The 17,697-nt window shown below is 44.0% G+C and overlaps 1 protein-coding gene across 8 annotated transcripts in view; it reads left to right on the top strand.

Moving 5' to 3' along the window:
• Positions 1-17,697, top strand: part of TASOR (transcription activation suppressor) — a 74,118-nt gene that overhangs the window by 29,821 nt on the left and 26,600 nt on the right. For 7 of the 8 annotated variants that reach the window (XR_003705327.2, XR_003705326.2, XR_013391979.1 and 4 more), the window contains 2 exons: positions 6,253-6,397; positions 7,895-7,951. Coding sequence is in view for 5 of the 8 variants with exons in the window: in XM_028719089.2 (XP_028574922.2) it covers positions 6,253-6,397; positions 7,895-7,951 (202 nt within the window). In the remaining 3 variants the exon portion in view is untranslated. The remainder of the gene's footprint in view (positions 1-6,252; positions 6,398-7,894; positions 7,952-17,697) is intronic. The other variant, XM_028719086.2, reaches the window with a different exon arrangement.

The raw sequence follows: 17,697 nt of genomic DNA, 5'->3' as shown, positions 1-17,697 counted from the left end.
AGCCGGCTGCCGAACGTCCATCGATCTCCCGTAGCCAGGCAGATCCAGCAGTTAGCGACACAAAGCCTCAGAAATAGATTGCCACATTCCAGGCTTGTGCACACTGTTCTTTATCAGCAGAAACCACAGCCAGAAAGCTTGCACCGAAGAAGAGCATAATTTACAGATTTTATTTAGCGTTGAACAGAACAAAGAGAAAACATGACCGTTCTGTGTCAGTGTCTCTGACCGACTGAAATCGAAAGGAAACAGCAAACATAAACATCCTCAACAGGAAATACGCAGACTCTGTGACTCACAAGCCTGCTCTCTCTTAAGGTGGAACGGAAATATCCTAACATCCTCCCCCTTTCCGTGTAACCTGTAGTACCTGTGGTTCACCCAATTGCAACCTCTGTGTGTAAACCTTAAGTTGTTCTTTGTTAACAACCTTAGACAACAGATCAGCAGGAATTTCATTTCCTGCCATGTAGGACACCCGAATCAGTCCTTTCTGAATACACTCTCTTGCACGATGTAGCTTAATCTGCAAGTACTTGGTTCTTTGCTTGCAACTCTCGGAGTTCAGCAAAGCCAAACACGATCTATTGTCTTGATACACTTGTATAGGACATTTCACAGAAACCCCGATGTCCTTAAACAGTTGCATCAACCATTCACAATCCATGAGTGAAAATGACAGAGCATTGAGTTCTGCTTCACAGGAACTTAGGCTCACTGTTGTTTGCTTCTTGCACAACCAGTCAAACAGGCAGTGGTTGTACATGTAGCATACTCCAGAAGTGCTTGTACCATCTGTGGTGTCACTTCCAAAACTTGCATCTGCAAAGATTTCAAGACCTCCAGTCTTCTGACTGGTGAACCTCAGCCTGTAGTGCATAGTCCCTTTCAAATAGCGGGCTATGCGCTTCAGAGCTTTCCAATCCTGAACCGTAGGATTGTTGGCATGTCTGCTAAGCAGATTACAGCTTACAGCTATGTCAGGTCTTGAACATCTGGCAATGAAATTCAGCTTGCCTAGAACGCATCTATATAGCGTTGTGTCAGAAAACGCTTCAGCAGTACTGTCTACCTGGTAACCTGTCACCATCGGTGTGTCTGCTGGGTTTGCATCAACCAAATTCAACCTGGTTAATACATCAGCAATTTTCTGTGTTTGGTGTACCAGAAAATTACCTGCTTGGTCCTTCTCCACCTGCAGAGAAAGATAGTTGGATACCTCACCAAGATCCTTCATGTCAAAGTGCTCCTTCAGTTGAGCTAGGGTGCTTTGATAGAAAGCCTGATTCTTCCAAAACATCAGAAGATCATCAACAAAACATAAACAATACAGTTTGTTTTGCCCCTCCTCCTTGACAAACACACATGGATCAGCTTTGCCCTGGTGAAAACCTAGAGAAAGCAACGTTTCAGTGAGTTTTGTGTTCCAACACCTAGCACTCTGCTTGAGACCATATAAGGATTTCCGCAGTTTACAGACCATTCCCTTCTGTATCTGCATCCCATCAGGTGGAAGCATAAACAGCTCCTCGTTCAAAATCCCGTACAAAAAAGCTGTATTAATGTCGTGGTGGGAAACATGCAGTTTCTCCTCCGCAGCGACCTTGAGCATCAGCCGAATGCTCTCATATTTGACTGTGGGCGAGTAGGTCTCGTGATAATCCTGTCCTGGTACCTGTGAAAAACCTCTGGCAACCAATCTGGCTTTGTGTCTGACAACCTTGCCATTTTGGTCTGTCTTGGCCTTGAAGACCCATTTGCTGCCAACCAGTCTCATACCTGGGACTACCGGTACCAGTTCCCAAGTTTGGTTCCTGTTCAAGGAATCAACTTCAGCCTTCATGGCATTAAGCCAAGGCTCAGCATCTTTAGAGGTTAACTCCTGAACCTCTTTGAAGCTTGAAGGTTCCCACACCTTCTCTGAGCTACTAAGAACAGCGGTTGCTGTTTTAGCAAACTCATCAGCATACCTCTTTGGAGGTCTGCCTTTGGTCGCCCTTTCAGACCTACGTACTAGACGCAAGTCTTCTGGACTCATCTCCTCTTTCTTAGGAGAAAAATGACCAATGGTGAACAGTGGTTCTTCCAGTTCATTGTCAGATGCATCAGATGGTCTGACTGAGGCCTTTGCACTCTTGTAGTCTGCTGTGTCATCACTCTCACTGACATCAGCAGCAGCGCCGCCCACTGAACTGGAATCCGAACTCTGATCATCATCATCATCATCATCCTCATCCTCAATCTCCTCAGCTTTCTCAGCATGATCTGCTTTCTTCACATCACCTTCATCCTCCTCTGGGTAACTCTGGAAAATTCCCACATTTTCCCCCCACTTAGGATTGTACTCAACACTCCTTGTGAACTTAATGGATTTAGAGTTAGTCATCCATACCCTGTATGCACCTTTTTCGTACCCCATGAACAAACCATGTGCCCCACGCTTCCCAAGCTTGTTGGTTTGTGGGGTGCGTACCCACATGTCAGAACCAAATATTCTCATGTGTTTGGTGTTGGGTTTCTTGCCAAACATCTTCTCATAGGGGGTACAACCAATGGGTGATGACAATCTGCGATTAACGGAGTAAACCAGATTCCCTAAAGCCTCCCCCCAAAACTTATCAGGGAGATTGGCATCATGCAACAAGGTTTTCATTCCTTGCAGCAATGTTTGATTTGCTCTCTCCGCAAGCCCATTCATCCATGGCGATCTGGGGGTTGACATGTCATGCTGGATTCCCTTCTCAGTCAGGAAAGCTTCAAACTGCTGAGAAGTGAATTCCCCGCCCCGATCGGTAAAAAGACAGGAAATACGTTTACCGTGAGCATTCTCCAACCAAGCACAGAATGCCTTAAACTTCGGAAACGCTTGCGATTTCTGTTCGAGCAAAAACACATGAATGTACCTAGAAAAAGAATCAATTAGAACCATGAAGAACCTTGCTCCTCCTAAAGAGGGCGTAAGTGGCCCAACCAGGTCTGCGTGCACTAGCTGGTAGGGCTTGGAAGCCTGCCTGCTAGACTCTTTGCCTTTTGGAGCAACCTTCACCTTGTTCTCTGCACAAGATACACATTTCATGTGATACTTACAAGGTTTGATGTTCAAACCCTCAACCACCTCTGGCATCTTGGCCAGTGCCTTCCAAGAGAGGTGACCAAACCTTCGATGCGCTTCATGAATGCAACCTGCATGAAGAACTTTGTTAGTTTGTGCAACACAACAAGAATCAGCATTAGATACAACAGCAGTGTCCTCATAAGTTATATGGAACAAACCATCCATAAACTTTGCATGCAAATAGTCCTCTTTGCCTTTACTGATGACACAGACGCTCCTCTTGAAGGAAATCTGAAAACCACGTCCAGTAAGCTGCGGGACGCTCAACAAATTGTCCGCAGCTCCAGGAACATACAGAACATTACTGATGGTTGTATGCAAACTTGCAAGTTTCACAGTCCCTTCTCCTGCAATTTGCAACGTCCTTCCATCAGCCAGGTGGATCTCACCTTCCTGAGGCTTGAAGGAGATAAAGAGGTGCCGATCCTTCGAGATGTGGCGGGTACAGCCCGAATCAACAACAAAGCTGCCTTTGGCTGTTGGAGCAGTCTTCACAGCAAGCAAACCCTTGTTTTCCACTGACTTGGGCTTTTGCAGCTTGCCCCCCTGCTGCTCCTGGCCAGCAGACGTGCCTTTAGCCTTTGGTGAAGCTGTGCCAGCAAACATCGCTTTGTTTTTCCCTGGCGCGGGCTTTCCACCCCCCTTCTGCTTCGGGCCACCTGCAGGCTTTTTCTTTTGTTTATTTCCAGTCTTTGGACAAAACCTCTGAGTATGACCTTGGTTCCCACAGTTCCAGCACTTCACAGCTGCCAACGCTTTGGCTCCCCCTGGAGGCTGGAATGCTGTCCCACTTTGCTCCCCCTGAAGCGCACAAGCCGACTCAGCTGCATTCCTTCTATCATATTCGTTTTGCAAAGTCGCCAAGACCTTTGTAGCAGTGAGGTCTTGTGCTGGGAGGGTCGCCAGCTGACTTGCCACGGCATGATAGCTTTCATCCAGGGAGTCCAGGATGAGAATTGCAAACAGTGACTCAGGCATATTGAAACCTCTCTGAGTCAATTCCTGTCTGAGATGCTGCAAATGTAAAACGTGGGCTCTAAGATCTTCCCCTGGCTCTAAACGCTTCCTGTGCAGTTTTCTGAAATAAAGCAACACAGACCCAGCCTCTTGTCGGAGATGACAGGCTTTAAGCCCGTCCCACATCTCACGGGCAGTTGCCTTGCCAGCCAAGGTGATTAACTCTTCAGGAGCTACTGAGAGCAAAATTATCCCCATGGCTCTCGAATCCTGTGCTTTCCACTCATCTGTCACAGGGGCTGGGGGGTTCTCAGAAATGGTATTCCACACTCCAAGCCTTCTCATCTGGCCCTCACAGTACCTTGCCCAGGTCTGATAGTTATGGCCATTTAGCTTCGGTGGACACGGAGCTACTTCTGAGGATTGTAAAAGATCCATCTCAGGTCTTTACGTGAGCCCAAGTCTTTATGCCTTCAAAGACTTATTATCTCGGCAGCCCATTAATCACGAACTCCCTGGCTTGGCTCCCAGGCCAATTAAGCCTTGCCGGAGTTCAAAGGCTCCTTGTTGAGGTAAACAGAAAAGCCTCCGCTCTCGCTGCTTTCGCTTTTCACATACCTCTCAAACGCAGTCTGTTGCAGCTTTACTCTTCTGTAGGTGCTGTGAATCTGGGCCCGAAACCTTGTTGTTGGGAAACTGCCAGGGAGATATTGTCCATCATGGCCCCAAGCCGGCTGCCGAACGTCCATCGATCTCCCGTAGCCAGGCAGATCCAGCAGTTAGCGACACAAAGCCTCAGAAATAGATTGCCACATTCCAGGCTTGTGCACACTGTTCTTTATCAGCAGAAACCACAGCCAGAAAGCTTGCACCGAAGAAGAGCATAATTTACAGATTTTATTTAGCGTTGAACAGAACAAAGAGAAAACATGACCGTTCTGTGTCAGTGTCTCTGACCGACTGAAATCGAAAGGAAACAGCAAACATAAACATCCTCAACAGGAAATACGCAGACTCTGTGACTCACAAGCCTGCTCTCTCTTAAGGTGGAACGGAAATATCCTAACAGTTTCATCACTCCAAGCTTTGGAATATACCAAGGAGCCAAACAGGCTCTATGAAGCAGGGGATGGTGCTCATATCAACAGCCTGAGCCATTCAGTTGTTCCAGAGGTCAGCCAGTGCTTTGACAGGAGCGCCAGTCATATAATCTGGGAATCCTCCAGACCAACCTGGAAATCCACTGAGTGAGGGAGGCCTGGCATTAAGCAACAGCAGTCGCGGACCCAAGGGCTGGCTGATACTTCCCCAGGTTAAAAGAGGGGATCTGGCACACAACAGTCACTAACTGCCTATGCCGTGTGCCTCTTACCTGGTCAACTTAATCTACACTTTACCTCCCCCTACCCTGAGCCTCTGTGATTGGCTCTCCTCAGCTCCTTTCTTCCCAGGCACATAAGCAGTTAAAAATAATTTTAAACAATAAATAATTTTAAACAATAGGGTGATAATAATAATAAAACCCACTAAGCAATAACCCAACCCAATGAGCCATTTACAAGTTCTAAGTAAAGAAAGATGGTAACTGATTACACCTTACTGATGGGCCAGTTTTAAAGGTCCTTCACCCATAGTATCTGTGTATTTATTTGTTTTGCTTGTTTACATTTCTTTAATGTATGCATTTATTATTCAATTTTGCTACTTTTTTGTTTTCAGTAATGGCAAGACTCAGTCTTTCTGGTCTCTTTTGCCTTTTTGCCTTTTCAGAAGTTTTATTTTGCTTTCATGAAGAAAGGGGTTCTGGCTGTTCACAACTGTTTCATGTAATATAATCTAGATCTATTTTGGTTGATAATAGAGACGAGTTACATTAATTTGTTCTAACTGGTGTGAAATCTGAATTTGTCATTAACTAAACTGGATTTCAAGGGGTTGACTGTTCCTCAAGTTGTTTTGGGGACAAATGCTTCCTAAAGAATAAGCTCTGTTAAATGCTGGGATTTCTGAGTAAACATGCATTGGGCTGTGGGAATGTTTTTTAAAAGTAGTTAAACAGCAAGTGCTTTGATGTAAAGGCAAAATTGTTTTCATAGAGACGCTTAAAATATTTTTACATTGAAATGGCTAAAAGGTAACAAGTTAGAATTATCAATTGAGACTACTATGTGTTTGTTTAGGAAACAAGCACTGGAAGTGTAAGTAGCTTTGAAGGTGGTAGCCCATGTCCTAGCACACCCATTGAACATACTTATCATAGACAGCATTCCGGCTCATACAACGTTGAAGCAACTGAAATGCAATGGAAGCTGATTCCTATCACAGGTAAGTAACAACTTTATAAATATAAAACCTAAAAGTTTTGTGTCTTTCTGATACCCAGTTCTTAAAATGGCAAAAGGGATGTGTGCATACTATTACATATTCCAGTAATATTTGAATTCTGATCAGGTTATTCTGATAGTGTTTATGGCAGTGAAAACCACATTTTCAGACCATCTGTGTATACAGTATTATGACTAAACCTCATGTTATTTAAGCACATAAGCAATAACTGTTGAGATTAGATCTACTGGTTCTATCATATACATTACAAGTATATCTTTCTGGAAGTGGGCACGTTAGGATTTTATGACTGAGGGAGTAAAGTTGGAAGACACCAAGCAAACCATAAAATCTGTGTCCTCAGATAGTGCTGGGGTTGAAAGTAATGTTTTGCCATATGCTGACGTGGATGGTCTGGCTGTAGATTAAAATTAGTGCTATCTACCAGCAAGTGCTTCACTATTACAAGGGCATACAGTTGGCACAGCTGTGTACATTACACCACTCAGAAGGAGTATATGCTATCTCTTACCTTGAATTCTAGGAGTTTTTTTGTATGAGTGAAACTAGGCAAATGTTTTACCACACCTTGATCAAAATAGGAAAAGGTGACCAGATAAAATTGCTTCATAGGCTGGATTTGGTATAGAGGTTGCCAGAAGACCATTGCTAAACTGACGTATTACATGCAATCTCAGACAAACCTTTTAAAACCTTGGCTGAGGGCTAGTACAAAACCTTGCTAGGCAACCTCTGTGTCCAGTGTAATAATTTGAGGGCAATACTGGACCTTGTAGGAGCAAGCTTTACCGAAGCAAGTTTGCCTTGCAAGGTACTCCAGCTTTTCCTACTTATTTGTCAATTGTTACCGTACCCTTTTCAAAAAGCTCCGGAGTTGCATTTTACCAAAAGGAGAGACAGATGAATTCTGAAAGATTCTCTTTTTTACTGCAATTTGTCCAGTGGGGTGCCTTTTTATTGTTGCTTCTCATTATTTGAACTGTTACCTATCTTTTAAAATGCTGTTTTGATATTTGGAGGCATATTTGTTTCATCAAACAGCAGCAACTGGGTCTACTTGCTTTTGGTGGTAGTTTCCGTATTTGTATTAAAGGCTTGAAAGAAAATGTCTTGAATAGCATATTCTACATCATATTTTTCACTGAGAAGCAGAGAGTATTTGATACAATCTTGGTGTGGGAGCAGCAGTGGCATGGTTAGGTAGCTCAAACCCCAGTGCACCAAAGCACTTAAAATGGGGAATTCTCAGTCTGCTGCCTTTTGCAGTTTTAACAGATGTAATGAATTCTGGAATTCAAATCTTTCCCAGAATGAAAAGAGACCTATGATACCCAAATATGTTGGAAATTAATACCAATAATTAGTTTTATACTCTCTAAAGTGGGCTATCTTAAATTGGTGCTGTAGTATCTTAAATTGTAGTGCTGTAGTACATCTTGAGAAACTCTAACCTTGCTAACTGCTGCTCTCCCTCAGGAGGGGCAGGAAGAGTTCCTGAAGAGCACCTGAGAAAACATGGAGATAACCAAACAGGTGAGAAGGGTGGCCTTTATTGCATATGCTCCTTGCTATCTAGATAGCTTAAAAAAAACAGTTCCTTGGTAGCCCCCTCCCCAATAGAGTTAAGGAAGTGAATCCACCAAAGCAAGTATATTCAGAGTTTGAAACTTGAGAAATACAGTTGAATTAAGGCACCCAGGTAACATGGGAGCAACTGTAGTTACAATCCTTGATGCAGGATGTGGGTGGCGCTGTGGTCTAAACCACCGAGCCTCTTGGGCTTGCCGATCAGTAGGTCGGCGGTTTGAATCCCTGCTCCAGGGTGAGCTCCTGTTGCTCTGTCCCAGCTGCTGCCAACCTAGCAGTTCAAAAGCACACCAGTGCAAGTAGATAAATAGGAACCGCTGCAGCGGGAAGATAAGCAGCGTTTCCGTGCGCTTTGGTTTCCGTCACGGTGTTCCATTGCACCAGAAGCAGTTTAGTCATGCTGGCCACATGACCCAGAAAGCTGTCCGTGGCAAAACGCCGGCTCTCTCAGCCTGAAAGCGAGATGAGCGCTGCACCCCATAGTTGCCTTTGACTGGACTTAACTGTCCAGGGGTCCTTTACCTTTATAACCCTTGAAGGGAATTCCAAGTGCATTTGTAGTTTTTAACAACAAAGCTTTGCTGTTGAATATTGAATGTTCATAAAGTCCATTGTAATATCCTTATTGAACTGCTTTGGTACCTTAACAGGCAGTTGTTATAATTGATAGAGCTATATGAAATATACAAAGGGCCAATATACATACAGTGGTGCCCCGCAAGACGAACGCCTCGCAAGACGGAAAACCCGCTAGACGGAAGGGTTTTCCGTTGCGGAGGCGCTTTGCAAAACGAATTTCGCTATGGGGTTGCTTCGCAAGACGAAAAAATATTGCGCGTCCCCGCGGGTTTTTTCCGCTCCCCCCCCCTTTTCCTAAGCTGCTAAGCCGCCTATCAGCTGTTCCGCTGATAACCCGCTTAACAGCTGGTCGCGAAAAGCCGCCAGACAGCTGTAGCGCTAATCCGCTAAGCTGTCAATGGGGTTGCTTCGCAAGACGAAAAAACCGCTAGATGAAGAGAATCGCAGAACGGATTCTTTTCGTCTTGCAAGGCACCACTGTATTGTGTTAATATAGATAATCATGCAATTTTTATATATAGCGTATCAATTTCCATCCTATGAGGCATATACACTTCACATAATACATGTGTCTAATTTGTGATGTTCCGTATCATGTATAAAGAATATAGATGAATTTATTTGTAGTTAAGTTGTTCATATATCACTTTGCAGGCTTAAAGTGATCGGCATATTATGCTTAGTCAGGGTACCAAGGTTGTCTGCTCTTGATGGGGTTACACTCCCTCTGAAGAGTACCCATTTCTATTGTGAATCTAAAATTATAAGTATCCAGCATGTGTGAACATAACATAAGTTCCAGTGACTGTATTTTTCAGAGCCTTTCAGTCATAATTTCATTGGAAACAACCGCATATCTATCCAAGCTATCTCTTTTTCCATAATACGGCCCATGACATCTTGAAAGCAGTAGCATGTGCAGTGGTACCTTGGTTTACATACGCTTCAGGTTACATACGCTTCAGGTTACACACTCCGCTAACCTAGAAATAGTGCTTCAGGTTAAGAACTTTGCTTCAGGATAAGAACAGAAATTGGGTTCCGGCGGAGCGGTGGCAGCAGGAGGAGGCCCCATTAGCTAAAGAGGTGCCTCAGGTTAAGAACAGTTTCAGGTTAAGTACGGACCTCCGGAATGAATTAAGTACTTAACCTGAGGTACCACTGTATCTGCTTCCAAGTTATGGTTCCATCTCTGGTCTTATACTACTAGGGACGCAGGTGGCGCTGTAGTCTAAACCACTGAGTCTTTTGGGCTTGCTGATTGGAAGGTCAGTGATTCAAATCCGCTGAATGGTTGTGAGCTCCCATTGCTCTGTCCCAGCTCCTGCCAACAATATACAAAAGACAAAATACATAATAAAAACAAAAACAAACTAATAATCCTGTCAACACATTTCAAAGGGCGTTGGATGTCAATCAGCCAAAGGCCTGGTTAAAAAAGAAAGTTTTCAGCTGGCACCTAAAGGTGTTTAATGAAGGCGCCAGCTGAGCCTTCCTGGGGAGTGCATTACACCAACAGGGAGCCACTGCAGAAAAGACTTGTTCTCATGTTGCCACCTCCTGGACCTCTTGTGGACAAAGTGAAGAAGGACCTCGGATGATAATCTCAGGTCCCGGTAGGTTCAAATGGAGAGAGGGGGTCTTTGAAGTATTGCGGTTCTGAGCTGTTTCATGCTTTATAGGTGAAAACCCGCACTTTGAATTGGGCCTGGAAACTAATTGGCAGCCAGTACAGTTGGGCCAGGATCAATGTAATGTGTGCACGCAATCCCTGGTGAACAACCTGGTCACTGAATTCTGCACCAGTTGAAGTTCTGAACCATCTACAGAGGCTGTTCTGTGTACAGTGGACGCTCGGGTTGCGAATGTCGCGCATGCGCAGGTTGCAATCCAGCGCTTCTGCGCATGCGCGACCCCGAAACCCAGAAGTAACCCGTTCCGGTACTTCCGGGTTTCAGCGGGTCTGTAACCTGAAAAAAACGCAACCTGAAGCGTCTGTAACCCGAGGTATGACTGTATAACATATTGCAGTAATTAACCCAGAGGATACTAGAGCATAGACGGCATTAGTTAGGCTATCCCTGTCCAGATAGGGGTGCAACTGGGCCACCAGCCTTAGCTGATAGAAGGAACTCTATGACAACTGTGAATCTCTCTCAAATAGTCAGCAGTACAGTGGTACCTCTGGATGCGAACGGGATCCGTTCTGGAGCCCCATTCGCATCCAGAGCAGAATGCAACCTGCACGGGTCGCGATTCACCGCTTCTGCGCATGCGCGTGACGTTATTTTTAGCGTCTGCATGAGCGGCGAAACCCAGAAGTAATGCGTTTTGTTACTTCCAGGTCGCTGCAGAGCGCAACCTGAAAAAGCTCAACCTGAAGCAACTTCAACCCGAGGTATGGCTGTATAACATACCAGACCGTTGATGTTGCCTTTGGCACAAGTGATATGAGGGATGGACTGAGGATAAGGGGAGTGCAGTGCACTTCCTTGTCATGGTCGGACCATTATCTGGTTAAGATTGGATGGACAATGGCAATTCTCCCCTGTAAGGGTGGTGGACCTATTTAGGTGCCCTCAGAGGTTGATGGAACCTGATGAGTTTCTGCATACTCTGGGAAGTCTTGCAATGGAGAAAGCTGAAGGTCCTGTTGAATTCCTGTTCTCATTATGGAAAAGTAAGATAAAATGGGCAGTTGATGCAATCCTATATGGCGTTGTGGAGCCTGAGCAGCCTCTTGGTATTTTGAGGAGCTCTGGAATATGAAACAAACTGGGTGTGGACTAGAACAGAAGTGGCACGTCTTGCTTGGAAGCAGGGTGGATTTGATTTAAATCAAGAAGGAGCTAGACACCACCGTGGGAGCAGGGCTGGGGCGGGAGAGTGCTAGAGCTCTGTCTGGTCAAGTTGCATGGAACCAATTTCAATCCGTTACCCCCGAGGATGTGGACAGGCTGCTTGGACGCGTGAAACCAACCACCTGTCTCTTTGATCCTTGCCCATCCTGGCTAATAAAAGCAAGCTGGGAAGGGCTGGGCGATGGGCTCTGCGGGGTGGTGAATGCTTCCCTCTGTGAGGGAACATTCCCAGATCCGCTGAAAGAGGCGGTCATTAAACCGCTTCTTAAAAAACCATCTTTAGACCCGGCCAGTATGGCCAACTATCGCCCAGTCTCAAATCTTCCATTCTTGGGCAAGGTGATTGAGCGTGTGGTTGCTGAACAACTCCAGGCACGCCTGGAGGATGTGGACCATTTGGATCCCTTCCAATCGGGGTTCAGGCCTCATCATGGGACTGAAACTGCCTTGGTCGCACTGGTTGATGATCTCCGGCGAGCTAGGGACAAAGGTGAGAGCTGTTTCCTAGTTCTGCTGGATCTCTCAGCGGCCTTTGATACAATCGACCATAACATCCTTCTGGACCGTCTAGAGGGGTTGGGAGCTGGGGGCACTGTTATACAGTGGTTCCGCTCCTTCCTCCTGGGCCGTGTTCAGAAAGTCGTGGTGGGGGATGAGTGTTCAGACCCTTGGGCCCTCACTTGTGGGGTACCTCAGGGTTCCGTCCTCTCCCCCATGCTTTTTAACATCTATATGAAGCCGCTGGGAGAGATCATCAGGGGGTTTGGACTGGGTGTCCATCAATATGCAGATGATACCCAGCTCTACCTCTCTTTCAAATCAGAGCCAGTGAAGGCGGTGAAGGTCCTGTGTGAGTGCCTGGAGGCGGTTGGAGGATGGATGGCGGCTAATGGGTTGAAGTTGAATCCTGACAAGACAGAAGTACTGTTTTTGGGGGACAGGGGGCGGGCTGGTGTGGAGGACTCCCTGGTCCTGAATGGGGTAACTGTGCCTCTGAAGGACCAGGTGCGTAGCCTGGGAGTCATTTTGGACTCACAGCTGTCCATGGAGGCGCAGGTCAATTCTGTATCCAGGGCAGCTGTCTACCAACTCCACCTGGTACGCAGGCTGAGACCCTACCTGCCCGCGGACTGTCTCGCCAGAGTGGTGCATGCTCTAGTTATCTCCCGCTTGGACTACTGCAATGCGCTCTACGTGGGGCTACCTTTGAAGGTGACTCGGAAACTACAGCTAATCCAGAATGCGGCAGCTAGACTGGTGACTGGGGGCGGCCGCCGAGACCACATAACACCGGTCTTGAAAGACCTACATTGGCTCCCAGTACGTTTCCGAGCACAATTCAAAGTGCTGGTGTTGACCTTTAAAGCCCTAAATGGCCTCGGCCCAGTATACCTGAAGGAGCGTCTCCACCCCCATCGTTCTGCCCGGACGCTGAGGTCCAGTGCCGAGGGCCTTCTGGCGGTTCCCTCATTGCGAGAAGCAAAGCTACAGGGAACCAGGCAGAGGGCCTTTTCGGTAGTGGCGCCTGCCCTGTGGAATGCCCTCCCATCAGATGTCAAAACGATAAACAACTACCTGACATTCAGAAGACATCTTAAGGCAGCCCTGTTCAGGGAAGTTTTTAATGTATGATATTTTAGTGGGGTTTTTGGTTTCTATGGAAGCCGCCCAGAGTGGCTGGGGAAACCCAGCCAGATGGGCGGGGTACAAATAATAAATTATTATTATTATTATTATTATTATTATTATTATTATTATTATTATTATTATTATAAATCACTAGTCAGTAAGACTTGATTTAAATCATTTTTATTTTTTTACAGAAAGACTCATTCTTGCTGGTATAATCTTAATATTTACAACCAGATGAAGATTTCATTTTTGGAATAATAAATTTTCTACATTGACAGATAATTATGAAATTATTGTGAGGTTTAATAAGTTAACTGTTTATATTTGGACAACTTTTCTGCTGTACTTTATTGGAAGGAGAAAATTAATCATTTCCTTAAGAACAATTTAAACAATTTATTTAACTAAAACAATAACATTATAGCATATGTGTCCATATTTGTTAACTCATGTGGTTAAACAATTTTTTAAAAATAATAATCTTAGACTGAGTTTTAGCACACATGAAAAACTTAAAACAAATCCTTATTTCGCGATGAATAGCCTTTGGACTATAATGTAACTTAAATAGAAAACAATCTTTAGAAAGATTTCCCCCCTAAAAGTCCGATTAAAATTTTTATAAATCCACCTGAACACCTGTTGGAGCACATAATCGTGCCTATTATGTGGCAGTGCAGGATGCCAAAAATGGTCACTTCACAGCTTGCATTGCATCCTTTGGTAGCCAGCTGGTGGAGTTATTTCGGATGTCCAGACACTATTGACACCCTCTGTGGGAGAAGGACCTTGCAGGCATTCAGAGACCTATTTTGACCAACTGCCTACAACTTTGAAGATTGATAAAGTCACTCAATTTAAGAGTGCTCTTGACTTCACCCTTTTTGCTGCTCCAGCTGTGCAGTGCCACTGTCAAGGGTGTGTTGTGGAATCAGTTTCTGCTAATGCAATCATCTGATGTAGACAAGGTGCTGGGGATAATATGACCACATGCCCTCTTGACCCCTCTCCCTCCTGGCTTATTAAATCTGGCAGAAGGGAACTGACTGGATGGGTTCAGAGCATGGTTAAAATTTCATTGGATGAGGGGATGGGGCACTACCTTGGAAAGAAACAGTGGTGTGGCTGCTCCTAAAGAAACTGACTCTGGACCCATTGCACTGGAACAATCACCAACCAGTTGCAAATATTCACTTTTGGTGGAAGATGGCAGAGAGGGTTGTGGTGAGGCAACTGCAAGCATTCTTAAATGATACAGGTTATTTAGATCTATTCAAGTCTTGGTTCAGGCCTGGCTATGGGACTGAGTTGGCTTTGGTCACCCTGATGGAAGATCTTTGCAGAGCATGGACAGGAGAGCAACCTTGCTCCTGCTGCTTGATCTCTCATGTTGTCCTCCTGGACGAGTTCTGGGGAATGGGAGAGTGCTTTTCAGTTCCCTGGCAATTAAGTTATGGGGCTACAACTGTTGCTGGATGGGGGAAACTTGGCTACAGTAGCTCATGCATAGATTACTGGATTACTACAATACACTATGTGAGGCTTCCCTTGAGCTTGATCCAGAAGCTGCAGAATGCTGCAGCATGATTGCTGACAGCTGTGAGACGGCGGAAGCATATAACAATACTTTTGTTCAGACAAGTTTGCTGGAAATGTGTGTTTTTAAATTGTTTTAACTTATTGTTGATTTTCGTTTTTGAAAATGTTTTAAATACTTGTTTTCAACTGTTTTTACGAATAATTTTATTGTTTTATTCTCTTTGTAAATCTATTTAAACTTCTTTCAACTAAGCATTGTTTAGTTTTTAGAAATAAAACAAGGGATGTTCTTGCTTGAACGGGGAACAAGTTGACTGTGAAAGCACCCTAGTAAGAGTATTCTAGTAAGTATACTCTTACTAGGAATTGCATACAAGAGAAGAAAGAGGAGAAGTCAATACAAAACAAGACACAGTGCAGTAGTTTAGATGCTGCCTCTGAATTTGGGAAAATAAAATTGCAAGCATTGCAATGGTAGTTAATAAATGTTTGGTAGTGTTGTTTGGCAATCTTGTGTTTCTTCACAAATGGCAGCAATGGGATTTTTAGCTTTGTTGGATTTCATAGAATGAAATGGGATTCAGAGACCTCTAAAATCTAACTTGGCTTTGCAGGCAGACACAATCTCTCACATGCTAAGAAATAAATCTTTATTTATTTATTTATTTATTTATTTGCTTGCTTGCTTGCTTGCTACTAGTTTGCTGATCAAAGCAGAATACATTAAATACTCTGCTTTTTCCTTTATCCTACCCAAATAGACATGGTGGGTGAAATCCATTCATGGTAGATAAGGGGAAGTGACTGTTGCCGATTTCCCTTTCAGAAACTCTAGCCTAAGTAATCCATGTTGTTTGCTTTGTAAATCTCTCAAGAGTTGACTCATAATTTTGTGAGTAACTTTTAATAACTGAATACACTTTAAATAGTCTGTATTGAAAAGTCTGTGTTTCACTGGCTGGATCTACAGTGATCTTCTAAACATTATAAAATACAGCATTCCATCATGTTTAATAGCAGTTTCCTTTGCCAGTGGCTCACTGCACTGTACCACCCTCTGGTGTCACATTTTAATAATGCATTTTAAATGTTATAAATGACGAGAGTAGACCCACCCACTATTATTAAAATAGAACTGTAAAGATTTGGAGGAAAGCATGTTGAATACTGACCAGATTGTGCATGGTGACTTAGGAGGGTGGGGAATATTAGTGTGCAGTAAAAAGTTACAAATACAGTGGTGCCTCGCAAGACGAAAATAATCCGTTCCGCGAGTCTCTTCGTCTAGCGGTTTTTTCGTCTTGCGAAGCAACCCTATTAGCGGATTAGCGCTATTAGCGGTTTAGCGGCTATTAAAGGCTTAGCGGCTAAAAGGCTATTAGTGGCTTAGCGGCTATTAAAAGCTTAGCGGCTAAAAGGCTATTAGCAGCTTAGCAGCTTAGAAAAAGGGGGGGGGGAAACCCTTTCATCTAGCGGGTTTTTCGTCTTGCGAGGCATTCGTCTTGCGGGGCACCACTGTATTAACTTACGTAAAAAAGCAAGTCCTAAAATATTTTTTGAATAGAAATATTTTCTTTGGAAGTTGGATTTTAGCACCAGATAGTGTATCATGCCACATTTAAGTCTTTTTACTAGCATTTCTTTCTTGTCTTGTATATTTCTCATGCCGTTAATCACTAGGATGGGTTTGGGGCTAATCAGCAATATAAAGGAAATGACTGGATTGTGTGCATACTCCCTTCTCTTGCCTTGTGTAAAAGATGTCAAGGGAGTGGTTAAAACTACCCCTCAGGTTCATTCCTGGTAGGGGATTCAATAAGAAACGCAACTAAGGACTCCAGCATAACAATACCCTTCATTAACTTTACTGCAGCAAAGGACAGTCCCATAAGTACTACTCTTTTACATACAGCTTACACCATACTAAGTACGTAACTGGTTCCACATTGTCCATTCCACGTAAGCCATGACAGGACATCATCTTCTGGTCAAGATGTCCCCTACAGGTCATCTTACTATAATAAACTAACCTATGATCAGAATAGTAACATTGAACAAACAGATTCCACAAACATATTTTACAGCTTCTTTCTCCTTGTCTTCTAATACACATAGTCTAATATTAATAAAGTCCTTTATATGTCATACACACTAACACATTCCAGTTATGGATAAATACATTCCTGTGTGTAATGAATTACCTTACTAACATCCTTAATATCTTTTATTGTTATATTAGCCTTATTTACTTTCCATTTCCATGTCTTTCACTATGGTATCTATTATTCTTTGCCAACCTTAATTAATTGCCAACTATGATTACACAAGGTTCATATTTGAGAGCATAGGTCATTGACGTTTGAATACAGGTCAAGCTGACAAGGTAAGTCAGCAACCTTTGGTCAGTACAGTGGTACCTCGGGTTAAGTACTTAATTCATTCCGGAGGTCTGTTCTTAACCTGAAACTGTTCTTAACCTGAAGCACCACTTTAGCTAATGGGGCCTCCTGCTGCTGTAGCGCCGCCAGAGCACAATTTCTGTTCTCATCCTGAAGCAAAGTTCTTAACCCGAGGTACTATTTCTGGGTTAGCGGAGTCTGTAACCTGAAGCGTATGTAACCTGAAGCCTATGTAACCTGAGGTACCACTGTACAGTAAACAGACACCAGTTTTCTCTGATACATCAAAAAGACAATTAATATTTAACAACTAAATCAGCTAATAAAACTTTCCATTATTTCTCTTTCTAAATTAGGCACAAAGTTCAGGCTAGCTGTAATTGTCAGGCCTGCAATACTTTCTTGCATTTTAAAGCCTAAGGTTTTGGGATGCCGGAGGCAAATCCTCATTTTCCCTTCACAAAGGGGAAACCTACCACCTGGGAGGCAGTCCTGCTCTTTCAGTCAAGCAGAGCTCTAATGGCTAAAGGGAGAGAAGGAATTGAAAGCATACAGTTAAAAGGGTTTCCCAATATTTCACTTGTTGAAATAAGTTTATTTAGATAGGAGATTGAAGCTGATTTTTGTCCCACTGCTCTCTTAGGAATTGCTGTTTCCTTAACTTGCATGACAGTTAAACATA

The sequence above is a fragment of the Podarcis muralis genome, chromosome 2 (assembly GCF_964188315.1).
Source record: "Podarcis muralis chromosome 2, rPodMur119.hap1.1, whole genome shotgun sequence".
NCBI lineage: Eukaryota > Metazoa > Chordata > Lepidosauria > Squamata > Lacertidae > Podarcis > Podarcis muralis.
The sequence above is the reverse complement of the archived record's forward strand: the minus strand, read 5'-3'. Positions and strand labels throughout refer to the sequence as shown.